The sequence below is a fragment of the Tachyglossus aculeatus genome, assembly GCF_015852505.1.
Source record: "Tachyglossus aculeatus isolate mTacAcu1 chromosome 12 unlocalized genomic scaffold, mTacAcu1.pri SUPER_6_unloc_1, whole genome shotgun sequence".
Lineage (NCBI taxonomy): Eukaryota > Metazoa > Chordata > Mammalia > Monotremata > Tachyglossidae > Tachyglossus > Tachyglossus aculeatus.
The window spans coordinates 11,116,722-11,144,203 of record NW_024044828.1 but is presented as its reverse complement, the minus strand read 5'-3'; the positions used below and the strand labels follow the sequence as shown (position 1 = coordinate 11,144,203).

Sequence of the window (27,482 nt, the reverse complement as noted above, 5' to 3'; positions counted from 1 at the left end):
GAATCGTCTGAACAGTAGTCACAGTAAGTAAACACAAATGTGATTTTAATTTACAAAATGTGATTTCACTGTTGTAATTTTGTGAGAGCCATCTCCAATTCATAGATTCATTGCACATATTTTGTGGGTCACATCACTGCCCACCTTGTTTTCCTCCTGCCCCTTCCCAAGCTGCCCTCCCCCGTCCCCCGAAGTGCTTGAAAAATCCAAAACAGGTAGATTCGGTTGCTCCAGTAATGGAAGGAAATACTTTAGAACACCTGTGGCATACATTTGAGAGATTCCACAGTTCCAAAGTGAATGATGCCAGCTTTACTAGCAATATATTTATCATAATTAAATAGGGTCAAGAGGTCCTGAATTCATTTTTTATATACTTTCAAGAAAAAAATATTTTTTCTGAAAGACATAAGGAAAATCTAAAAACATGTATTGAGGAAATAAGAAAGTCCTTGGTAATAGCACTTCAGTTAAGCTGCTGGATCACAGAATATCCAAACAGTTTAAGAAAAATGCATGGTGACTGGCCTGACATTTCATAGGAAAACAAAAGGAATAATGGGAAAAGCTTCTCTGGAGCTTCCTGGGAAAAGGTCTCATGAAAAAAATAGACACAAACACTCATATTAGTTCACTGGATGATGATCAAAGTGATGAAGGAATATAAGGTCACCTAATAGTTCAACTCCCATAGCCCTTTGTAATTTTTTTAAAAGCTAAGGAATACAGGGGGAGTTTGCCACCTTTCTGGGTTTAGGGAAAAAAAGCCTCCCAACAGAGCAATAACAGCCTCTATAAACTTCTAAAAGCGCTTAGTACAGTGCTCTGCACACAGTAAGTGCTCAATAAATATGATTGAATGAATGAATAAAAGAAACAGCACAGATGTCTCCACCTGTGAACTGTGCATTCCTGGCCCAGAAGCTGAAACTTCTGGGAAGCCTGCAGCCTCTTTCTGTGCCAGGTTAGTTACTGACTCTGAGTCTGACAATCTAAGTGCCATGGCTGGCCCCTGAATCTACTAAGAACCAAATCAAATTAGTCAAATTTAACTAAGTGCTTGAAAGTCCAAAACCAGGTCGAGATTAGCAAAGTGGAGAACTGAAGCAATTATGTGGACCATTTGGATTTTTCTTTCTTTTTTTTTTTAATAAAAAGTACTTTTGACTGAAATACGCAGGTTATGGTACTCAGTTCAGTACTGCGTCTCCTGTGAGAATTCAATAAATAGTTTTTAACTGACAATGAGGCGGTGGAGGTTTGGCCTGAATGACTTGATCAATTTCCTTAATTTGCCATTTCGCTTTGCTAGAAGCTGCGTGGCCCAGTGGAAAGAGCCTGGGTTTGGGAGTCGGAGGACTTGGGTTTTAAGCCCAGATCTGCCACTTACCTGCTGTGGGACCTTGGGCAAGTCACTTCACTTCTCTGTGCTTCAGTTCTCTCATCTGCAAAATGGGGATTCAATACCTGTTCTCCCTCCTACTTAGACTGTGAGCCCCATGCGAGACCTGATTTACTTGTATCTATCCCAGCACTCAGTACAGTGCTTGGCACATGGTAAGTGCTTAACAAACACCACAATTGCTATTATTATCATCATTATCATTATAAGTACTGGGTTAAAGTTTCACAAATAATTGCTCGTTTGAAAGATTTCTCTGCAGTAGGCATAAAAACTACTAGCATAAAATATGTTTCTCCTCCCCACCTCTAAATTCTCCCTGCCCTTCTATTGGGGACACAGTTTTTTGCAATAGCCAAGAGCTCTCTTGACTACCTAAAAGAATTTCCTTTCTCATTTCTAAAGTAATGAAACACGGATTTAAATTTGGTTTCCCTGGGGTATCCTCAGAACTGGGGAAGGCCTCTCTTTTTTTTTTTAATCTTACAACCATATAGTTTAAGGTGAAATAAATAAGCAGCATCAACCACTGTGTACAATCACATGAGGGGAACGATGATAAACAAAAAAGGGATAACTTTTTTCTGTTACAATGGTCACCAAGCTAATTGGATAATATATTGGCCATTTAAAAAGTAATAAATCAAGTCTAGTGATGATGGAGAACCTTGAAACAACTTGGTGGCTTGATAATTCCACAGGACAGAGAAAATATGTGAAAACAACTTGAAGGGAAAACTGCACAGACACATTCACACTTTGCAGTAACCTGAAATAGTTATGCAGCTCTTGCAGGAACTTCAAACCGAAGGAAGGATTACATAAGCTCATGGAACTGTCACAGAAGTCAGGGTCTAGGAAGTGAAATCTGGTTCCGCACCTTCCAACTTCACTGTCCTGGTCTCAAAAATATTACCTATGACAGAAATTAGTGTTTAAGGATTAGTGTTTAACACTAAGAAATTAATGTTCGTGTCTCTTGGAGGGGATGTGATTTTCGGCATGTTTTGAAGACTGGGAGGGTGGCGGACTGTTGGATATGAAGGTAATAGTCAAAACCATGTGATCATTCATATTCCAGGCATGGCGAGAAATAATTGTTTAATGAGATGATACTTTTCAGTGTCTGTTCACATAGATGTTTTGAGGTCGTGGCTTTAGCTGTGCTAAGTGAACAACTATTTAGTAGAGTTAGGAATTGTGAGCAGTGAAACTGGGAAAGAGATCAATCCTTGGTTGTACTGCACTGCACACACTTTGCTTTGCACGTAGTAAGTGCTTAACAAATACGATCATTATTAAATAAATTCCATTATTTGACTGACCCATTGGTAGAGAAGCAGTGTGGCTAGTGGATAGTGTATCGAGCTGGAAGTTGGTAGGACCTGGGTTTTAAACCCAGCTCCACCACTTGTGTGCTGTGTGAGACCTTGAGCAAGTCACTTAACTTCTTTGGGTCTCTGTTTGATTATCTCAGTCAGGAGATATTTCCTTCTCTCTATTGGCAGTGTGATCTAGTTTGAAGACCACTGACCGGGAGGTGGGAGATCTGGGTTCTAGTCCCAGCTCTGCCACTGGTCAACTGGAGGACTTAAGGCAAGGCACCTAACGAGTTTTCTCATCTGAAAAATGGGGATGATAATATCTGCCTTTCCCTTCTTTATAGAGATATTGGGAGGACATTATGAGGGTAAAATGAGATAATTGATGTGAAGGCACTGCGGAAAAATAAAAGTGCTATTTAAATTCAAGGTATTAGTATTAATGAAACTCTCTCGATGCATTTAAATCCATTTCCTCTTGTTTGGTCCTTTGTGGGAATGGAAGATAGTTGGTCAGCATTACAATAATGTCCCTTCTCAATCTTGAATAACATGCTCTTTTTGTTATTAAATCACCCCTTAGCTCTCTCTCCTCCAATTCTTTATTTGCTTTCTCAGAGGAACTTTTCTGCTCCTTTAATCTATTAGATTGTCAATCTCCATGGGCAGGGAATGTGTTTCTTGCCTTCTGTATGTTCCCAGGGGTTCAGTATAGAGCTTGTGCACAGCAAATATGTATGATGCTGCTGTTGGCGATTGTTGTCACCTCCTCTATTCCCTCTCCAGGTTAAAGGGCAGCAAATCAATCAATCACTGGTATTTATTGAATGCTTATTGTACACACAGCACTGTACTTGGGATCGTACAATACAAGAGTTGGTAGACATGATCCCAACCCACACGGAGTTTACAGGCTACACAGGGAGACAGACATTGAAATAAATTACAGGGCAAATAGTAGAGGATAAAGGCATGTAGGGCTAGGGTACTGGAGTACTTAAGGTATACACAGCCAAGTGCATTAGTGATGCAGGGGCGGGGTGGGGGGAGTTCTGTATTGCAAGCTCATTATGGGCAGGAAGCATGTTTGCTAATTCTGTTGCATTGTATTCTCCCGAGCACTTAGTACTGTGCTCTGTACATAGTAAGCACTCAATAAATACCACTGGTTGACTGATTGATTGAAGGCCGATGGGGGAAATGAGGTGGCTTAGTCAAGGGCATGTCTCTTGGAGGGGATGTGATTTTAGCAATTTTTTAATTTTAGGATGTGTTTTGAAGAAGGGGAGAGTGGAGGACTGTTGGATACGAAATGGGAGGGAGTTCCAGGCCCGAGGGAGGACGTGGGCAATGCTGGGCTTATTTTACAATATCGGTGCGAATGGAGACCCAAAATGGGGAAGGCAGGTTTCCAGCTCTTCCATATAATCTTGTTAGTGTATCCCAGCAGCACAACATGGTTGATCGAGTGAAAGAAAGGTTACATGTATCCATATAATTTAGCCTCAGTTTCTTACTTTGTTGGTCAGTCAATCATATTTATTGAGCACTTACTTTGTGCACAGCACTGTACTAAGCACTTGGGAGAGAACAGTAGATCAGACACATTCCCTGCCCACAATGAACTTACAGTATTTTTTTTTTTGAAGGGTGGCAGGGATAAGTAAAGATAGTCTTAACCGGCCAATGCTTTTTTTTGACTGCTGTAACCTCACCATAGTAACTACTGGCTTTGATGACAATCTAAGCCTTCCTTCATTCTGAAGGCTAGGTATGACAAGGAGTGGAGGGGAGTCTCTGTTTTGGGGAAATTCTTGTGGGTTGACATTTAACCATTTTTTTTAACTTAAGAATTTTTAATAGGTGTGCCAAGAGGCTCATTGGACAAATTTTTAAAATAAAAATTTAAATATAAGTAAGGCTCTGCCTTCCTCCTGCCCCAAATCATATTATTCTTTTCCTGAGGAAAGCCTCTGTATAGCACATCAAATGCTTTCTGATAGAAGATCGTACAATATTAGCTATTGATGCATAATATAAAGAGTTGCTTGTGTGTATGACGTATAAACATGCATGTGATTTGGTGGCCTGAAAATTTCATTGTAATTTTTTGTTTCATATCTACCCCACAAAAGAACAAATGAATGTTGTTTTGTGGTCAGGCAGCCACAGGGCCAACTTCCAAATCTTTGAAAAAGAAAAACAACAACAAAAAAAAGTACAGAAAAACTATTTTGAAGTCTTAAAGATGTGTGTGTTTAATGGAGTGTGATCCAGAAAACTAGACAAAGAGATGTTTTAGACTGGTAACCCCCTGTGGGCCAGGGATAGGGTCTGATTCATAGGTACCAAATTTTCATGTTGAGTGTGGGGAGTGGGAGACAGGGCCTTCAGGGGGTACAGATACTAGAAGGGGACAGGTTTTAAACAGTCGACAGGCCCCAAAGCCACCATTTGTGGTCTTTTTGACCCTGAAGGGAAAAGCTCAGTCCTTGGGGAAGCAGTGTGGCCTAGTGGACAAAGCACGGGCCTGGAAATCAGAGGGCCTGGGCTCTAATCCCAGCTCTGTCAATTGCTTTCTGTGTGACCTTGGGCAAATCACTTAACTTTTCTGTGCTTCAGTTTCCTCAACTGTAAAATGGGGATTCAATACCTTTTCTTCCTCCTACTTGGACTGTGAGCCCCGTGTGGGATGGGAACTGTGTCCGAGAAGGGAGGAAGGAAGAGAGGGAGGAAGGAGGGGGACAGAGGGAAGGAAGGAAGGGAAAAAGGAAGGAAAAGGGAAGGAAGGAAGAAAGAAGACAACTTTGGACAAGCAGGGAAGATTTGATGGTGGGGAGCCTGGCTTACACAGCTGTAAGGAGATCAATCAATCGATGGTATTTATTGCGTACTTACTGCATGCAGAGCACTCTACTAAGCACTTGAGAGAGTTGGTAGACATAATCCTTGTCCACAAGGAGCTTACAGTCTAGTCCACTGTATCGCCCCTATGGAGGGGTCACCTATGTTCTGATTTATTATTCTTGTACCTTTACCCAATGCTTAGTGCAATGTTTTGCATAATTTACTGACGCATCTACACCACTCTCCAAATTCTAGTCATTACCAACCATAATGGCATCTTCTGTCCTCTTTGAATTTGCAAATATTATGGATAGTGGTTCTATGACAACAACCATCGATTTCTTAGGAACCCTAGATATGTGGTCCTTCTGATTTGAATATATCCTCTGGGTGTTGGGGGATAGTCCTTTAAAGATCTTCTTCCTCTAATCTAGCCTGGCTTTCTTAATTTCTATCACAAGCAGGATTCACTTTGATCAACTACTTATAGCTGACCTCTTTGCAAAGATTAAAAAAAAATCCAACAAAAACCCTCTGTTCTTCACCATTATCTACTATCAGCTTTTCCTTTCTACCAGATTGTCTCTCGTTCTTCTTTTGCCTAATAGAAGTGAAGAATTTTTGTTATCATTTGTCTCTTACTAGCTGCATTTCCTTTCCAGCTTTAACTTTTCTAATCTTATCCTTACACAATTGTGCTATTTCTTTATATTCCTTGCTAGTGAGCTGACCTAATTTCCACTTTTTGTAGCTTTCCTATTTGTCCATCAGGTCTCTCTAGAGTTCTGGGTTTATCCAAATTTGCATCTTGTTATCCTTCCTGTCCTTGCTAATGCAATGGTTTGTTTCTGTGTCTACAGAACTGTCTCTTTGAAGGTCAGTCAGCTTTCTTGGGCTCCTTTTGTCCTTAAATGTTTTTCCATTGGGTTCTTCCTTTTTAAAATTTGCTTTCCTAAAATTCATATTTATTTTGCTGTTTTTGCTCTTTCCTCAATCAATTAATTGTATTTATTGAGGGCCTACTGGGTGCAGAGCACTGTACTAAGTGCTTGGGAGAGTACACTAAAACAGAGTTGGTAGACAAGTTCCCTGCCCACAAGGAGCTGCAGTGTAGGAACGAGAAGACCTGTGTCGGGGAGGGAGAAGGTCTAACACAGGCAGATAAAGGAAAATAAATGAAAATCATTTGTCAGCGGATAGAATGTACATGGTGTAAAATGTAAGCAACAAAAACACACATGTGTGTTATAAAAATTTTCTACAGGGTTAGTAGTGGTCTGGAGGAGGTCAGGTGAGGTCAATTTGGGCAACCCCATCAAATTAGGCGAACATTAAAGCCACAGGCAATATAATACAATGAAACAAACTTTCTTCTTTACAAGAATTGCTTTTGGACCTGAAAGCAAGAAAGCATGATGGCTTTTGGAAAATAAAGCAAGTCATTTTCCGGACTAGGAAGAGCCTGATGATCTGAACTTCTTCACAAATGGCATTTCTAAATTTCTTAGAATCTTTTGTCTGCAATTAAGTGACTATATCCAATGATAAAATGATTCGTAGGATTATTTTTAATCATTACATTACTTAAATTAAGTTCCAGGTCTCTCCATTACATAGATAGGGAAACTTGAGACTCAGAGAATGTTATGCCTACCAGAGAGACAAGCAGTATTAGATTTGAGGGGTTTCAAGCCCCAAGGCTTGTGCTTAGCCTTGACTCTACTGATTTTGGTATCCTTACCACAGGAATGCCTTTTTCTAGATCTATGTACATGTGTTTCTAAGTGTACTATACTGTTGGTATACTATCGGGTTTTTCCTGTTCCACTTTACTTGCCTAAGCTCCTTGTGGGCAGGGAGCTTTCTTTCCAACTCTGGTATAATGTATTCTCCCAATCGCTTAGTACAGTGCTCTGCACACTAAACACACTAAAAAACAGTATGTTAGAACAAAGCAAATTTGTATGGGTGTGTTGCCCTTAGTGTCCAAATGGACCACTGATGCCCTCTTGCATGAACCCTTGCTCTCCAACCCCAGGATCTGTGACCACCCTGTACAGTTGGATTGAAAGTCAAGGATTTTTCAGCTGAGGTCTTTCAGGGTGTCCCACAGCAGGTGAAAGGGTAGGGATTTTGAGGGGATCTGGGGGACTGATATGTGGGGAAAACTACTCATTATTACACAGAGCCTTCTAACAACTCCTGAAATATACCCACAAAACAGATGCAAGAGTCTAGGCCAACAGACCACTTCATCAGCCTGAAGCTCTTCTCTGTAAGCTCCTTGTGGGCAGGGATTGTGTCTACTAATTCAGTTGTACTGTTCTCTCCCAAGTAACAGGCACAGTGCTCTGTACATAGTAAGTGCTCAATGAATATTATTACCTAATTGAGAAGTAATATTTAGGCTAGAAATCTCCCCTCACTGTAGAAGAGATATGTGAGAGGCAAACATTTCTTTGGGCTGACGTGGTTCCAGTATGTAGAAATTACTCCCCATGTCTTTATATGTATTAGCTTTTTCATTTCCAAAGCCTTCTGGGCCCATCATATAGATTAAAACTTCAACATATGTATGTGGTTTCTTGTTCCAAGAAGGTGATGTGATTACATACTAATGCTAGAAAATATCCAGAGGTTCTGAAAATGCAGAGATAAATTTTTGGCCTACAGAATATGGCAGAAAAGCAGTGCTTAGGACTTGCTCTTTTGAAGGTTTTTTTTAAATATGTAGGAGAACAAGAGAAAAAGAAGCGAGGCTTTCATTTTTTTCTACTCAATGTGAAAAATGTCTCAAACAAGGCATTCAGAAACTCTGATTACCATGGTCTGATAGAAATAGTGTGCTCTAGTTTTTGCATCTGTAATACTAAAGACATTTTCGATGCAAATATTTTTGTGCCCATTTTTTCAGCAGGTGATGAAAATGTAAATGTATTTTACCTGCTGGTGGTACAGAAATGCTGTCCAGTCTTTCATCACAGTCAGCTACCTCTGCTGGTTATAAACATAAAACACAAATCTCATTAGTTTCATGGAGCACATTTATTCCACTGAATTCAGTAATACAATTAGAAAGCTGCAGTACACATAATAGTTTTCACCTTCCTTTTCTTTTTTCAGTGATGGCTTCTTTGCATACTGCAGGTAATTCCATCAGTGTTCTAATAATCAATTTCTAATACTGTGGCATAAGCCCAGATTTCAGCTGATTAACTGAAGGATAATTATTGCATGCAACTTTTAATACTCTCTCTCTCTCTCTCTCTCTCTCAATATATATGTATATACGTATATAGATATATACACATATTAAAATTTTAAATTACATAAATACATTAAAAATTTTAAATTATATCTATACATATATAATTACAAGTTTTAATTTTTCCACTGTTCACCTGACACACTGTCACACAGGATTCCAAACCTGCATCAAATGGGCAGTTGGGAAGTAAAGTTGATGCTGCCTACCCAGAGGTCTTTATCACTTGTGACTTGGATAAGGCATTGGCTGGAAAAAATAGATGACCCCTTCTTGGATGCCCTTTAATATTCTCTCCACTGCTTATCATAAATTGGCACTAATGGGAACTTGTTCTCTGTGGTTTGACATATGCTAAGAATAATAAAAGGCCTAGATAATGCTGCTTGTTCTAGAGACTTACCTATTCCTTGTCATCTGCCCCTTTAACATCATCATCAGTGAAATTTACCAAGAGCTTACAGTGTGCAGAGCATTGTACTAAGCACTTAGGAAAGAGCAATATAACAGAGTTAGTAGACATGTTTACTCGGTTCTGTTCTCTTTATTCTTCCTGTTCTTCCTAGCCCCAGCCAAGGAGATTGTTGGTGGCAGCTCATTTGTGGCAGCCTGTTCTTGTCTCCAGCTTCTGTGCTAATACTGGGCTTTTAATGTACACCATCAATGGGAGGAACCTGTCAATCACTCAGTTTACTATTACTATGGTATGTGTTAAGCACTTACTATGTGTCGAGCACTGTTCTAAGCACTGGGGTGGATACAAATTCATAACGTCAGACACGGTCGTCTCACATGGAGTTCACAGTCTGAGGGAGAACAGGATAGAATCCCCATTGTACAGAGGAGGAAACTGAGGCAAAGGAGGTGAAGTTACTTGCCCAGGCAGTTGGCAGAGCCAAGATTACAGCCCATGTCCCCTGACTCCCAACCTGTGCTGTTTCCACTAGGCCAAGCTGCTTCTCCTTCAATGGTATTTATTGAGTGCTTACTGTGAGCGGAACACTGGACTAACAGGGAGGAGGAGAAAAAATAGAGATGGAAATGTCGGATGAAAAAAATGTGGGGGGAAAACAGTGAAAAAAACAACCCCACAAAACGTGGTAGGAAGAGGTTACCACAAAGGAAAAGAGCAAGGACAACAGATGAATGCTTGCCTCATGATTCTAAGAGTTTTACATATTTTCTGTATTGAAGTATGAATTCCAACAGTCCATTTTACGAAGGCCATCATTTAAAAATGTCTTCACCTCTTTTCACATTAACAGTCTCTTTGGGTATTCTACCTGTAATGGTTAAAAGCTTTTTAGCTCACATTATAAAAATCTGTATTTTGCATAAGGTGATCTTGTTCTCCTTTAGTAATTCAGACAAAACCGCCACCACATCGGACTTTTGCAATTACGTGCCTTAGTTGGTACATTTTTTTAAAAAGAATGGTGGGCACACACCGATTTGGAAATGAAAGAAAAAAAATTAGGAGATGATGGCTGCATGAACAGACCAAGTGTCATGGTTGAAGAACATGATTGTGTTATTTAAATTTAATTATAACGTCTGTTTGTAACATCAACCTCACAGTCTTTCTTCCCTGGTGACAGCCAACTTGTGAAATTTGGAAGAGATTGAACAAGGCCAATAAAAATTTAATAGCAGTGACAGCTTTACTCTCAGATCTCACACAAATAAAAAATTGTGGTCTCAGATCTGAGGTAATAATCTAATGAAAATGATAAAAAATCCACACCAGGAAAGGAATCGTTACAGTTACAGAAAAAATATTACATGCAAGGGCTGCAAATGAATTTCTATTTGGATTAGGATAACGACCTTCCAAATCCTGAGCAGGGGAACTCTTTTCCTAGAGCTGGAGCAAGGCTTTCTGAGGCTGTTGGTTGGGGAACTTGCCCAGTCAGACACTGAACCTAATTCCAGGAACTGAGCCAAATATGATAAATAAGGTTGGAGTTGTGGAGCATCTATGATCCAGTGATTATATTATCATTCAGACGGAAAATACTCAGGGAGGGTAAGCACTAAAGAAAGCAATCCTAAAAGGTCCGATCCTCCCAAAGCCTGCTGGAACTCAGTGACAATATTCTTGCCAGGAAATTCTAAAGGAATGAAACAGCCTTTACAGAGTCAGGGTTTCAATTTGAGGGGATCTCACGTTCTAGACGTCTGAGGAGAAGGAAGAAGAGTAGTACTGGGCAGAGCTGAAGAAATACTCTCACCCTGGCACAACTGGAAGTGCCAGCAAGCAGAGCCAGGAAGAAAACACTACTCAGAGGGGAACTGGGTGAAAGTATGATACAGTGTAAGCCTCTGAGGCCTAGGGGCAATCATCTTTGCAAGCTGGGAGAACTGAATGTAGGAACTAATTTGTCAAAGGTTAAAAGTTCCCTGGCTCATGACGAATCTACTCACTGGGGAGTTGCAGTCTGGTGTTCTCTTGAGAGGCGGCGTTGCCTAGTGGAAAGAGCATGGGGCCGGGAGTCAAGCGACTTGGGCTCGGGTCCCAGTTTTGCTACTGGCCTTCTCTCTGACTCTAGGCAAGTAACTTAACCCCTTTGGGCCTATTTCCTCACCTGCAAAATGGTGAGCCCAATGAGGGGCAGGGACTGGATCTGACCTGATTATTTTGCACCTACCTCCATGCTTAGTACACTGCTTGGTCCACGGTAAGTGCTTAGCAAATACCACCATTAGTAGCAGTAGCAGTAGGGGCCTAATACTGGCCATAATTACTCTGGGGCTTCTACCAGGCTCAATGTAAACCCACAGTAATAATACTAATAATAATGATGGCATTTGTTAAGCACTTACTATGTGCAAAGCACTGTTCTAAGCACTTGGAAGGATACAAGGTGATGAGGTGAGGTTGTCCCATGTGGGGCTCACAGTCTTAATCCCCATTTTCCAGATGAGGGAACTGGGGCACAGAGAAGTGAAGTGACTTGCTCAAAGTCACACAGCTGACAAGTGGCAGAGCCGGGATTTGAACCCATGACCTTTGACTCCCAAGCCTGTGCTCTTTCCATTGAGCCACGCTGCTTCTCAAGCAGTACATGTGCTTGTGCCTGGTTTGGTTCTCCAGGGTGGGGAACGGTAAACAGCACAAACGTAATTGCCTGGCTGTTGGGGTTGCTAAGATAGAAAGAAGCGTATTGTTAGACTAGTCCTAGTTCCAGGGGCTCTCCAGAATGTTCTTTCCTGAAGACCAGGATTGAATTCACAAGGCCAGCAATGTGCTCCCTATTGAAAGATAAAATAATGATGTCACAGAGCTCAAGTCCTACTTGAGTATCCTGGAGAAGGTGCCAAGTAATTCACTGAATCTTGAAGTTTGCAAAGTTCTTAAAATAAATGACTAGGTTTATTATGTCTATCAAGGTATTTGTTGCCATGAAAGCAGCTCCACTGTGTCGCTAAAAATATCTTCTACTCCAACTTCTACCTACTTAGTGACCTTTACCAGCAAAGTTCTGCTTTTAAAAGCTGCCAATACCTCTCTACTGATGGAGAGGTAGGTTCATAATACAATATACTCTCCTGTTCTTTCCTAAGAGGTCACTACCACTCTTACATTCAATTAGCAATAGTAATACCCTGACTTTTATTGCATTATTTCCAAGGACCTTAATGTGAACCACATAATATAGTCCCCAACTGTCTTGCTCACCCTCAGGAGGGCCAAGAAAAAAACATCCTCTTTCCATTTCTCTTTAGTATTCCCCCCTTGAACTAGCATTAAAACAATTATTATAATAAAGATAAGAAGAAGCACTTAGTATTTGCCCAGCATTATACTGGAAAGCAGTGTGGGCTAGTGGAAAGACCATGCGCCTGGGGGTCAGATGACCTGGGTTCTAATACCAACTCCAACACCTGTCTGCTGTGTGACCTTGAGCAAGTCACTTAACTTTTCTGTGCCTCAGTTTCCTCATCTGTAAAATCATGCCACAGACTTTATGGCAGACCTTACTATATTCAAAAGCGAGAAGAGGTCCCACCCTTGATTTATGACAGCTTGGTCATTCTGGGATGTAGGTTGGGAGCAAGTATTGGTTTTTGAATCTTCCAAAAAATAGGCACAGAGAGGTTTTGTGACTTGTCTAAAGTCACAGTGAATCAGTGGCAAAGCCAGGACTGAAATGTAGGAATCTAGATACTTAGAAGAGTTCTCTTTTGAATACCAATACTGCCAACCCTTGGCATTTAGGATCAACATACACATGTTCTGGGTACCCTAGTTTTCTTGTTTTTTATTTTCTCTCTCTCTCTGTTCCCTCCCTCCTCCCTCTCTCTCCACCATTCTCCTCCCCCCTGCCTCTCCTCCCACTCCACTTTCATGACTTGTATGTGGATGACTCCCAAATCCGCTCAGCAGTCCAACCTGTCTCTCCTATCAATCTACAATTCCTCTTTCCTCCAGGGCAGCTCCACAAGGATGTTCCATTGGCATCGTAAAATGAATAGGTCTAAAAGTAAACTCACCTTCCCTCCTAAACCCATTCATCCTACTTGTTGAGCGCACCACCATCTTCCTTGTCCCAAAAGCCTGAAACCAAGGTGTCACCTTTTTCCACTATTTTTAACCCTCACATTCAGTCTATCAGTAAATCCCACTGGTTCTTTCACCACAGTATTTCTTAGATCTGCCCCTTCTTGGGGGTCAGAGGACCTGGATTTTGATTCTGGCTCCACTACTTATCTGCTGTGTGACCTTGGGCAAGTCACTTAAACTTCTCTGTGTCTCAGTTTCCTGTTTCTCTCCTACTCAGACTATGAGCACCATGTGGGAGTGGGACTGTGTGTGACCTGATTTTCTTGTATCTACCCCAGGGTTTTTAGAACGCTTCTTGACACATTCATAGTAAACATGTAGTAAATACTATGATACTACTATAGTAAACATGTAGTAAATACTATGATACTACTGTAATAATAATAATTATTATTATTATTATTACCCAAATGGTTATTATTCCAGTTGAAGCTCTTGCCTCAATGTTATCAGCCTCCTCACTGGTCCTCTAACCACTTCTCTTACTAGTCCATACTACACTCTGAAGACTGGATCATTTCCTAAAATATAATTCTGCTCACATATCTCCTTGCCTCAAAAACTTCCAGTAGCTATCCATTTCCCTCCTTATCAAGCAAAAACTACTGTCTACTGGCTTTAGTATGCTCCTAATTATCTGCTTCTACACCCATTTGTGCCAGCCTGCATTAGATGCCCCCCACAAATGAGCCTCTTCACTATCCCTCTAGCCCCTTGCTTAGACTCTTCTCCCTTCCTAGAACTCCCCGACTTTAAACCTGCCCAGACCACAGCTCTCCCTTCTTCAAAGTCCCACCTCTTCCAGAAGGCACTCCTTGATTCATTTTCTTCACTCCATATCACAGTCTCCTCACTGCCACCTCTTTTTAATAAAGCATTATTTGTTAAGTGCTTACTCTGTGTCAAGCACTGCTCTGAGCACTGGGATACATACCCGTTTATGAGGTTGGACAGAGTCCCTATACCACAAAGTCTAAATTGGAGGGTGGAGGATTGAATCCCCATTTTAAAGATGCTGTAAATAGGCAGAGAGAAGTTAAATGACTTGTCCAAGGTCAAACAGTAGGCAAGTGGCAGGGCCGGGATTAGAACCCGGGTCCTATGACTCCTAGGCCTGTGCTCCTTCTACTAGACCACGGTAAAGTCTCTAAGGGATTATCTACCTTGAGAATTTTTCCAGGACAGAGAACATTTGCCTTTCATTCTCCACATGTGCTTCATGGTGGGGAACAACATGCTGCCACGAGATGTTTTTCCAATCAATTTGGGTCAGAGAAAACTCCCCTAATCGAGATGTATCTCTAATGGGAAAGCCAAGGAGGAGAGAGAAAACCAGCCCGAGTGTGTGAGGGGCTCCCCTACGGGGCTCGTCTCTGACAACATGGGTCCCCTGCCTCTTGCTGAGGCCAGGTACACCTCGAGCACCATATCCTACTGACTGGAACAACTAAATTTCACTCTGTGTCTTCTCTCAATCAACATCCTCTTGAGATAGGTTTATGTAAATATAAAGGTCAGATAGGCTAACTCAAACTTTCTACTCCCAGGAAACTAACACTATATCCCTTTCAGTTTCACGTAGAAAAAAAAAAGCCAAGAAGGCCTTGCAGGCCCATGAAATCATTCAAAAACCAAGAGAGTCCTATTTTCATACTCAAGACTCTTTACGGTAAAGGCGAGATGGGCAGACTATACCTTTGGACGTATAGAGCAAACAACATGGGTAATTTTTACTCTCTCCTCAGAGAAGAATTTGCAAAGATTACACATAGGACCAAAGTGCACTAGGTGATTCTGTGGTCAGAATACGTCACCGAACAGATCACACCAACAAACAAAGCATTTTCACTCAAAGTCGAGATGTAGGTAATATGGTTAAGCAGCTTTTCCCCCCTACAGCCTGGGCTTACCTGAACCTCTTTTTAATCTTCTTCTGGCCAGTTTAATTTGATCCTGCAGAATCTGTACCCAGTCTCTTGGGCCAGGAAGTTTATCCACATGGTTAGCTGTGCAGTACTTTTCAGTGAAGACTGAAATAAAGGTACAAAATAAAGTTTAAAACCTTAGCAATTAGGATGCATATATTTAGTGCATGGAAACATTTCTACCATTCTTACCACTGGTCCCTAATGAAAAGCTAAATGTGCACATGATACCCTTGGGAAGTCAACTGTGTGATCTTGGGCAAGTCACTTAGCTTCTTTGTGCCTCAGTTTCTTCATCTGGAAAATGGGAATTAAATATTGTTTCTCTCTTCTACTTAGACTGTGAACCCCATGTGGCACAGAGACCCTGTACAATATGATTATCTTGTAGTTACCCCAGTGCTTGACATACAGTAACATTTAACAAACACCATTAAAAAAATGCTTGTTACTGAGTCAGATCAATAGTCTATCCAGCTCGGTGACTACAGGAGGCTTGGAAGAATTATTCTCCTTGACACCAATCCTCATTGTTAGGGATGTATTATCTAACATCTGCTGTGTGACCTTGGGTAAGTCACTTAACTTCTCTCTGTCTCATTGACCTGAACTGTAAAGTGGGGATTAAGACTGTGAGCCCCATTTGGGGCATGGATTGTGTCCAACCTGATAAATATCTACCCCAGTGCTGAGTTCCTGGCATGTAGTAAGTGCTTAACAAATGCCGTTAGAAAAAACCCTTAGCTTTTCCTCCAACACACTTAACTTTACCTCTAAAATCTCAGTAGGGACTATTTGTAGATGAATTTACCCAAACTCCTCTAATGTAAGATTTACTGTATTTCAGTGAAGGCCTAAAAATCTGTCCAACATATTCCTTTGGTACAGGTGAGAGCAATAGGCCTAGAGCCACAGTCTTTGTGCTCCAATACATCTGGCTACAAGCATCAAGCAGCTGATATGGAAAAGTTCTTATGCTGAAATGTCCTGAGCACTCAGTAGGCATTTGTCTTCCAGACAAAGTGGAAAATGGCACTGAGGCTTTGTAACCACAAAGAAAAATGACAAGACAAAGACAAAGACAAACATACCAAGCAGATACCACTTTTTCATTAGTTTGGTATCCACGGTACAGGGAAAACTGAAGTACTACTACAGAATAAATGGAAGCTTGGCAGAAGAAAACCTCAATAAAATTATGCAAACATCACAAAGCCATTTTCATGGTGATATTATACCAGTCTAGTCTTTGCTTGAAACAAATGGAAATGCAGTTGGATCTTGCAGCAGAGCTATTTTTTAAAAATCAATTTTTGTTTCTTTTTCAAAAGCTCTAATGGAGCCAGATTGAGAAAAGGTCCAACTCCAAACTCCTGGCATCCTGTTGCACTAGCCTCGAGGAAACGGCTGTCCTGACAAGCACGATACAGACCACGTTGAATCACATGAGATGATCAAAGCGACAGAAAACAGTTCTCCTATTATAGCCACATAGAGTGGGGTCATCACAGAAAAGAGACCATTGTTGATATTTCTGCTTCACAGTCCATATTTGAAGACGTTTTCACTAAAGTCTTTTCAAATCACTGCATAGTGAACTAAAACAATTCAAACAATACCCACAGGCTCTTTGGTTTTGAAAATGCTGATCATTTAAGTTCTTCAGAAGATTTCTTCTTCCACCTCTAGAAATGTTTTGGCCATGCAACAGTTCGCAGGTTCTACAGGTGGTTGGGCTCTTTTTTTTTCACACCCATTTTCTTTGCACATTTGCTTTTCATGCTGCAGTGTTTTTACTTCATGTCCTTCAAACTTGGCCTCATTACCAACTCTCCCTGTTCATGTGCACATAAACACCTCCCAAATTGTAGACTTTAGTTCTGATCTGGTTTATTTTATGTCTGAAGTGAATTGGCTATCTACTTGGGTTAGGTGTCTTATCTGTTGATTCAGTGCTCTTAGAGATGGGATCAGGTTCATCATTCTTTACGTAGGGTTGGATCCAACACGGGTGATTAACCAGTATAACTTCAAGGCTGGAGAATGGAAAGTTGTGCTTCAACTGTTCCAAGGACTCTTTCTAGCCTATTCCATTTCTTTCTTCTTCTTCTCTCTCTCTCTCTCTCCCACACATACACAAACACACACATTTTTGCCACTCACAAAGGGTCATCTCCTCTTACTTCCTTATTACTTTCCCTGGAGTGTCACAAGGGCGCCACAGAGATGAGATTTTGAACTCCTTAACAACTAGGAATGGGGAAGATTCTGAGACTCTGAATCTATCTTGTTCAGTCCAATGAATCCGATGAAAATATGTACTATGACCTAAATCTCGGTGGTTTTCAGCTGCTGCCTATTCCCAGGATTAAGTATACAACAGCTGGAGGAGGCTTTTTGGAAGTCCAACAATGTGAACTGATTCAAACTAATCTTCGTCAAAATTTTTAGCCCAACTATTTAACCAGTCCCTCACAGATCCCAGTTTCAGACATTAACTAGTTCTTGTTCTCAGGTACACTCCATATGACTTAGGAGGAAATATCTGGGAGAAGGCTGACACCTTTTTTCTTTGTCTACAGTCTACGCTGCAAGGTGATCAGCACCCCAAGAAATATACAAAGATAGATCAAAGTTCCATTGTGCATTGACAATTCAACACATTCCATGTCATGGATTGCCTCCAACTTTCAGAAAGAGACTTTCAATAGGGCTCTATTTACTCTATCCCAAATTTCACCATCCATTAGGTTGAGCCCTTAGTACCAGGCCTACCAAAGGACACCATATTGATCTGAAAGACTCAATGCACCATGTGAATGGAAGTTTTGAGTAAGCAGTCAAAGGTCAAGCTATTAGGTCTGAGAAGGTTCCATTAGGAGTAATGGTATGAAAAGGAGAATTGCATTAATGCACTGTGTTCTGTGTTAACATAGTGGGTCTTTAAGAATCACAGTAGAACAGTCTGGCTCTGTCCTTAGAATACCATAGGATGTTATCTGAAATTTTCTTCACCCAGTCTTTCTCTGCTCTTTAAACACCACTATGGAAAAACAAAAACTAACTTTAAATAAACCCAAACAATCTGAAGATCAACAATTAAATAAAAAGGCTTCTATTCTTCCTAATCTAACTTGCTGCTACCAAGTTCAAAATACATCATATCCCCAGGGAAATGACAAGTTTTAAATTTGATCTGTAGGTGAATAATGGTGTTTCCTAAATGTTTGCATTCCTTTGAATGGTATCCTGAAAATGAATATGAATAATGTATAAGCACATGGGGGTTGAGCAGATCCTTCTCTAGTGATGTGGGCATTTAAATATAATCAGCAACAAACACTGTGATTCGTATGTAATGGGTGGCCCTTATGACACGTGGCAAGGTATAGTGGATTGGCTGAGGGTCCCTATTGCTAGCCACTCACACAGTAGAAGGGTGAGCCTTCTCATTTTATTCTTTTTGTCCTGGAGATGGACAAGCAGCCCACAATGCTATTTGGTGTTTCTTAAAGCATGCATAATACGAATCCAGTTAAAGGCAACCTCTGCTTAAGGCTGAAACACTGTAACGAGACTAAGCCTTTGCCAGCTGGGATTGTCAAGGTCTTTGTTAGCTCATGGGCAAGACAGGGACAGCTGGCCACTCAGGCACCAGCTAAGAAATTTGGAAAGAGGACTCCTTGTTAAAGTTACCAAACATCTACAACAAATTAGTTGGCCATGGAAAACTGGTGCTGTCAAAAAGGGACAACAGAAAGAGGAATTCCCAGTGATCTTGAAGTGTCACATGGCAAGTGAGTAAGAAGCAGACAACTTATTTGGGAATGAGCAAGCAATACTGAAGTTTTTTTCAATCAACCAGTCAAATTTATTGAGCTCTTCCTATGTGCAGTGCACTGTACTTAGCCCTTGGGAGAGAACACTGTAACAGATGTGGTAGACACGTTCCCTGCCTACAAAGAGCTTACAAATGAGTTCAACCAGAGCACCTCAACGAATAGTAGCTGCCACTGACTTGGGAAGGTGGTTTTAGGTGCTGATTCCAGGTCATAAAATTATCAGTGGTCTTAGATTACCCCCACTCCCCCTTCCCTCTACACTATAAGCTCACTGCGGGTACCAGCTCTGTTATACTATGCTCTCCCAAGCATTTAGTATGGGGCTCTGCACACAGTAAGTACTCAATAAATACAATTGATTGAGTGGGGATCAGAAAGGGGTTGACAAATTGGGGGCATCTGGGAGAAGAAAAGAAAAATAACAAATGGAGAGATGAACAAAGGGGTATTCCTTGAATAAAAGACTCTTAAGGCAGTGGATAGGATATGGGCAACAATCTACATGCCTCTGCCATGTAAGCAACAAGCAAAGAAAAGAATTAATTTGTCATTCCAAATATCACAATGCAAAAGACAAGGAGGCATGATTAGAGTAGTTGCCTGACAGGTGATTTCCCCAGTTCTCTCATGGACATGGATAATGACTAAATACGTAGGTAAATTTTGGATCAAAAAGCAACCCATACCCAAAACCACTAAGAGAGAGTCTATAATTTGCAACCGTCTTGCTATCCTCAAGGCCAGTAAAAGCAGTGAACCAGAAGCTAATATCTTCACTACTATCAAATCCCATGAGGGTAACGTCCTAGGTGTCCAATGGCTGATGGAAACATTTCTCTGGCTGGAAAATATCTTCCTGGCTTAAATTCTATCCAGCCAAGCCAAAGAGTTATTAACCAAGAAAGAGGGGGAGTTTTGGACACCGTACAAGAATGATGCGGGCCATCAGAATTTGAAGTTGGAAATCCCAACAATGCTGCAGATACTCTCCCTAAAAACTTCAGAGGCAAAGGCCTTTTTTGTTTATTTTCAACAAGGCAAAACCTAGTCACATTTCCTCCAGGATTCTGTTGTTCAGGCTCACAGATTTGCCATGTTCAGACCGGTGCCCTGGGACAAGCACCAAAGCCTAAAACATGAAACTCAGTACTTGCTTGTTGGATATAGAGGGACAGATAATCACCCCTTCTAAGTACCAAATGGACTTAAAGCTCTCAGTGGAGGATGTCCTAGGATGTGTCTTGAAGTGCCTCATCCTTGACGCAAAGGCCCTGCCATCTTTTTTTATTTTTAATTTTCATGGATATGTGATGTCTGTTTCCAAAGTTGAGCTAAAAAGAAATGGAGGAAGATCTTGCTCAGTGAAAGGACCCTGGGTTTTAAAAACTGAATGCAGAAGCTTAATTCACTCTCCAGGTTGTGACAGTAAGGAGAACCTGATTCAGTTAATCACCTTGTCTGAAAATGAACCCCTCAGTAAAAACTTCAGGCTGTTTGGTGGTGCTACGGACTCTGGAGACTTGCCACACGGTCAATACAGGGGCCTGGGTCACTGCCACCTCACAGGCTGTCCCGGAGGAGTGGACAAAGCCTGGGGTTGGGCGGGTGGAGGACCGCGCTCGCAGATGGTTGAAAGGTGGAACCGGGTGGAAACGGCTTAATTAACAGCGGCTGGTTAATTAATCATGGTACTCATTCAGCGCTTCCTATGGGCCAGGCACGGCTCTAATCGCTGGAGTACGTACAAGGTAGTCAGGGTGGACGCAGTCCCCGTCCCATATGGGGCGCACGGTCTTAGCATGGCCTAGTGGATAGAACCCAGGCCTGGGAGTCGGCAGGTCACGGGTTCTAATCCTGGCTCTGCCCTCTTGTCTGCTCTGTGACCTTGGGCAAGTCATTTCACCTCTCTATGCCTCAGCTCCCTCATCTGTAAAATGGGGACAAAGACTGTGAGCCTCACGTGGGACAACCTGATCACCTTGTATCTCCCCAAGCACTTAGAACAGTGCTTTGCACATAGTAAGCTCTTAACAAATGCCAGCATTATCATTATTATTACGGCAACACTCTAGATTGTTCCAGAAGGCTGAACGGGGGCTTCAGCTAGTGCAAGTTACAGCAGCCGATTTACTGGTCCAAGCCAGTCCTAAAAGCAACCTGGCCCCAACATTTGATTTCTTACTGTGATTGTCAACCTTAGCTAATGATATAATTTAAGGTTTGGCTTTTTAAAATCAAGATGGGACATGGATGGATGCCTGTGGGAATGAACCCAACCTCTACATAACCTAGTATAAAGAGCTCAGGTCTGGTTGTCAGGGGACTGGGGTTCCAATCCCAGCTCTGCCACTTGCCTGCTCTGTGACTTTGGGCAAGTCACAACTTCTCTGTGCCTCAATTACCTCATCTGTAAAATGGGGATTGAGATTATGAGACTACATGGGACATGGATTGTGTCCAACTTGATTATCTTGTATCTACCCCAATGCTTAGTATAGTGCCTGGCTAAGTGCTTAACAAATACCACTAAACCCCCCCCCCCAAAAAAACCCTCTTCATCTGACTCTGGTGACTCGTGGTTAAAAGCGGTTACCAACTCTAAAATGGTAAGACGTTCTTATTCCTTAGTTTAAACATCGATTCTTAGACCTTCTGCTGAACTTTTTCATATTGATTGGATCAATTCTTACAAACATAGTTCTCAAGAGATCTAGAGGAAAAGGAAGATGTTCCTAGTGGAGCACAAGCAGAGAGAATCAACCTACCGACAAATGGCCAAAAATGTAAGCTTTATGTGTTATAGGGACTGTGTCCAACCTGATTGCCTTGTGTCTACCCCAGGGCTTAAAACAGCACCTGTCACAGAATAAGGGCATAAAAATTGCCATTTATTAGACATTTGTTAAAAAAAAGCCCAACAAAAAAGCCACACAGACAAGCAAACGGTTCCTTTGGCAGACTCCCTCCCATGAAGGATGCTCTGGGTTCACCCATTCATTCATTCAGACTGTAGTATTTATTGAGCATCTACTAAGTGTAGAGCACTTGGGAGAGTCCAATATAACAATAAACAGACACATTCCCTGCCCACAACAAACTTACAGTCTAGAGGGGAAGATGAACATTAATAAAAATAAATTGCATTATGTTCATAAGTGCTGTGGGACTGGGAGTGGGGGACGAAGAAACATCATCTAACTACTTAGAAAGTAACTATGCAAAGCCTCAGATGGGTGGAGAATGGGTGGCCAGGTACATTGAGGAGGCATGGAAGAAAATTAGAAAAGAGCACATTCTGGTTCAGTATCAGTATCTCAATCCATCAGTCTAATAGATTTGTCCACCAAAAAAATAGATTTTTGTACCATGATAAAATCCAACTGAACAAAATCATGGAAAAGGAAACCACTTCCCCCCATTTGGAAGGAAAGACTAAATACATTTCAGATGTCTATTATTTTTGAGAAGTTGCTCTATTCTGTGGTATATGGTGTTGCCTTCGTTAAAATACTGTAGATTATTGAAACTGCGAAATTACATTCTATCAATTCTTGTTTTTTACATTGTTTTTTGGTATGACAAGACCACCACTAAAAAAAGAATAAAAACACTAAACAAAAAAATTAATAAGGGTGATATTTACCTCTTAAACATGGCTGGCAGAGAAACCAAATTTCTGACAGTAATATTTTCTTAAAGCAGAAATCCATTTTGAACTTGTTTAACATAAATCAAAAACAAATTGGGTACTTTGAACAATTATTTATTGTTACTCCAATCCAAAAGGGCATTCAAGAATAATTGGTTATTAAATACTTAGAAGTGTATTGAAAAATGGAGCTTTCACCCTCCAGGAATAATGATATTTTGAGCCTTGCTATGGATGGGGCTCACAATCTTAATCCCCATTTTACAAATGAGGTAACTGAGGCACAGAGAAGTTAAGTGACTTGCCCAAGGTCACACAGCAGAAAAATGATGGAGACAGGATTAGAACCCAGGTCCTTCTGACCCCAGGCTCATGCTCTATCCACAAGGTCGTGCTACCATTCTTGACGGGAGACTTCAGCATCATCAGTGCTATCTTGCCAGGGGCTCAGGGAGTAAGTTGTTACTTTGAGTCTCCCAATGGTATACATGAACAATTTGACAAATAGCAAGGAAAATAAGCAAATCCCAGTCTGGTTCCTCTGACACCTCCTTGGTCATGGATGAGCTGAGAACATCTAGAAGAAACCGATAAGCAGTAATAGAAAGCTAAACCTAGTAAATTAAATGCCATTTTTCATATCTCAAGTGTGTTGAACCAGAATAGTTTCTATAGTAGCTTATGTGCTGGGATCAAATTTTTTTAAAAATATTAAAAATCTGGGCCCTTTTTATTGCCTTAACAAGAAAGAAGCCACTCAGAATTGCTGAATAAATCCCAGTTGATGACTGCCAAGACTGGCTAAATCAAAACTGAAAACAAAGGGATAACAATGGGATGAAAGAAATTTAGAACAGACACTACAGAGTCTGTGAGGAGGCTGGAATAAAAATATACTGTATTCTAGGACCTCAGCTAAAAACACTAGCGGTCATCGTAATCAAATCAGAGGAAAGGTGGAAGCTCAATGCAGTCAGTCCTAATCTTGTAGGAATCACAGTTCATTTCTTGGAGTACTACCAACCAGTGTTCTCTCCAAGAGGATGTTCAGTTCTGTTGCGGTTATCTATGCAAACCATCAGTGTTCATTTCTCACCAAGAAATAAAATAAGCTTGTGTTTTATGCCAATGAAAAAATTAAAAGCAATCAGCCAGTTTTACACTGATCCAAATACCTAATTCCCTTTGATTTTAATGGGATCCAAAAAAAACCCCCAGAGTAAATTCAATACTGCTTCAGTAACTGAAAAGAGTGGACTAAAATAGAAAAAAAAACCCCAAAACAAGCCTATTCATTAAGAATTGGAAAAAAAATATACCTGCCTACCTACTAGGATCTGTTCTATTTCAAAAGTCCTTTCTGAAAATTCAGATAATTCTCACTTTGAGTCAAGCTTCAAGGTCTACTGAATATCCAATACTCTGGCGGGGATTAGCACGAGACCAGATACCCCCGCCCCCCAAAAGCTACAGCTGGGGTAGAACCAACTGCCTCATTTATTAGGGAATGGTCAAGTGAGTGTAATCCCCTGCTCTTTAGACTGGTTAACGATTCAAATCTAAATGATATTCAAGATATTAAACTTCATCTTCAAAGCCATGCATGGGCTAGAACCTACCTGCCTGAGAAACAGCCTAATACATAATTTCCCTCTTAACGACAGACAGCTGCCTCTTGCCTGTGATAAACTGAAAAGGACAAGGATAAGAGCTTTCTGGATCAGAGTCCTTTCATCATCATCACTGTTAATGATTCCCCAATGCTAAACCCTGTAAAACATAAGAGAACATGTGAAAGATATGCTATCTGCTCCTCGGGAATTTGAAGTCTCACATACTGTGAAAACAGGGTGATTATAGATTATTAGATCTTTTGTATAGATGTCTGGTTCTCCTATCTAGTGCTCCCTACAAGACCCACAACACACCCAATCAAACAATCAATAGTATTTATTGAGCACCTACTGTGTGCAGAGCATGTGCAAAGCACTATATTATGCCCTTGGGAGAGTACAATAGAATCAGTAGACATGAGTGATCCCTTAAGGTTTTGCAAGGAAGACGAGACACTAAAGTAAATTACAGCTAGGAGGAAGTAATAAGGTATGCAAAATATGTAAGAGGAATGGTAAGGCATGGCAGAGTGGATGGAGCAAGGGCTTGGGAGTCGGAAGGTCATGGGTTCTAATCCCGACTCTGCCACTTGTCTGCTGTGACACTTTGGGCAAGTCACTTCACTTCCCTGTGCCTCAGTTACCTCATCATGGGAATTGAGGCTGTGAGCCCCACGTGGAACAAAGACTGTGTCCAACCCAATTTACTTGTATCCACCCCAGCACTTAGTACAGTGCCTGGCACATAGTAAGTGCATAACAAATACCATTATTATTAGTATTAGTAGTAAAGGAAGTTGTAAGTACTCAACTGCTGTAATGGGCAGCAATGCTGAAGTGGCAATTGGAGGGATATCCATTAACTAACTGGGGAGCAAGCAACGGGACTTACTGGAAAGAGCACACAATTGGGAGTCAGAGGATCCGGGTTCTAATCCCAGCTTTTCCACTTGCCCGCTGTGTGACCTTGGGCAAGTCATTTCACTTCTCTGTGCCACGGTTTCCTCATCTATAAAATGAGGATTCAATACCTGTTCTCTCAGACTCTAAGCTCCTTGTAGGACAGGGATTGGGTCCAACTTGATTCTCTTGTATCTGCCCAAGTGCTTAATACAGTGCTTAATCCATAGTAAGTGCTTAACAAATACCATCATTACCATTAATTATCTGGGGAAGGCCTCTTAAAAAAGATGTGATTTCAGAAGGGCTCTGAAGATGGGAAGAGCTGTGGTCTGCTGAATTATGAAAACCGAAGGAGTTTCAGGCAGGGGGAGGGCATGAACAAGAGGTCAGTGGAAAGAGAGATGAGAACAAGGCACAGTGAGTAGGTTAGAAGAGGGAAAACCAACCTCCTCTCCAGTTTTTTTTCTACACTAATATCTCTGCAGGATGAGCTATTGCCATCACAGTGGCCTTTCATCAACAGATTCTTCCCAAAATGACATTTTATTTGAAATATGTGGGCACATGAACTTTAGTAAAAATAACAGGATGGCTTGGGAATTAGTGGAAGTGGAGTTTGGGGAGTTGGAATATCACTTGTTTTTGCAAAATAGCTTATCATTATTTACCACCTAATGAGACTTGTTAAAGATCCAGTGGGTGTGATGGGGGCCAAAAATCCTCTTTTTTCTCAATAGGAAAGCAAAAGTACAAAGGAGACCAGTTGGAAAAACTATAGGAACAGGTAGTGCATTAGAGTACTTGGTAGGCCTTACTGCCAAGGGCCCTGAGTGCCTGCAGCTAGTCTTCATCTATTTAAAGGGTGGGACAGAAGAATGGGGCAACAGAAAGAGAAGAGGCATGTTAGCTATTCTTGATCTCGATGTCTTTTCTCAAATACCTGTATTAGGTCAAATATGACAACCGGGAAGGAATGAGAGAGCAAACTTAAATCTGCCTACCTACAGCGACAAATTCTACCCAAAGTCGGCATCAGGACATTTCAGTACCTGCCTGGAGACAGGTCAAGCATCCTTAGGACCCCTAATTTCAGTTTCTTTTAAAATGTGAATAGACCATTCCTCCCCACCCACCGACAAATTGGAAAAATTTCTGGCTGCATTTTAGTGTGGTTAAAAGCTTCTGCGATGAGAGGCATCAAGAGCCTTGACCCCTCAGTTTCCAAAAGGCCCCCCATCCATATAAAACTGAAATGGGGCCCGGCTATTCTACGGCTAGCCCCCATTACAACATTGACCATTTTTCAGAAATAAAACCCTATTTTTAGTGTCACTCCAGACAGCACCATTCTGACTTAAAATGGAACAGATTGCGACATCTCCATGGCTTGTTGTACTTTACACAATACAGCTCAACTGCCATTGTACATGAATAAAATCAGATGAGGAATGTGAAGTTACAGGTTAATAAAGGCTTGCATTCTCCTAGCAAGGTCCAAGAGACGTGCTGGACGATCGGCACTTGCTAACCCCATTGAGGAACATTCACCATGGTTGCAAAATGGATTGCCACTGGGCTATTAATCCCGCTAACTGCACTTACTTATTGGACAAGATGCTAGGACGGAGAAGTGCAAGAGGAAGATCTGTGTAAGCTAGTGCCTGCAGCACTTCTTGGAGTTTGAATTGCCAGTGCCAGAGGTTCATAGTCAGCATCTAAGCCTCCCGTACATATAAATCACCAATCCTCCATAACTCACAACCAAATCATCACCTAGATTTCAGTTCAACCCCCCTCAGCCTCTTCAACTTCTCTTTTCCACTGTTCCACAACCACAGTTCTCTTAATGGTCCTAGCCATAAGCCATGAGGTGGATTTAGATATTCCATCAGTGTTTCTCTTCCATGACCCCCTGGGCCAATCACTCAATGAATGGCATTTATTGAGCACTTACTTTGTTCAAAGCATGACAAAAGAAATAGCCACATTCCCTGTCCCACAATCAATGCATTCTTAGAGTGAAACAGCGTGGTTCTTCATCCCTACTCCCTAATAAACTGTTCAGGGAATTCTTAATTTCTAATAAGAAATTTTATAAAACTTGAATTGCATAAATATTTTAAATGTATCAATGGAAGTTGAAACCTCTC

At 41.2% G+C, this 27,482-nt stretch overlaps 1 protein-coding gene across 4 annotated transcripts in view; it reads right to left on the bottom strand.

Annotated features, from left to right (window-relative positions):
- Nucleotides 1-1,567: 1,567 nt before the first annotated feature.
- The window catches only part of BEND7 (BEN domain containing 7), a 65,772-nt gene continuing 39,857 nt past the window's right edge, over nucleotides 1,568-27,482 (bottom strand). For 3 of the 4 annotated variants that reach the window (XM_038741525.1, XM_038741528.1, XM_038741529.1), the window contains 3 exons: nucleotides 15,311-15,430; nucleotides 8,515-8,568; nucleotides 1,568-2,318 (listed from right to left, as the gene is read on the bottom strand). In XM_038741525.1, coding sequence (XP_038597453.1) covers nucleotides 2,257-2,318; nucleotides 8,515-8,568; nucleotides 15,311-15,430 — 236 coding nt within the window. In that variant the 3' untranslated portion in view covers nucleotides 1,568-2,256. The remainder of the gene's footprint in view (nucleotides 2,319-8,514; nucleotides 8,569-15,310; nucleotides 15,431-27,482) is intronic. The other variant, XM_038741527.1, reaches the window with a different exon arrangement.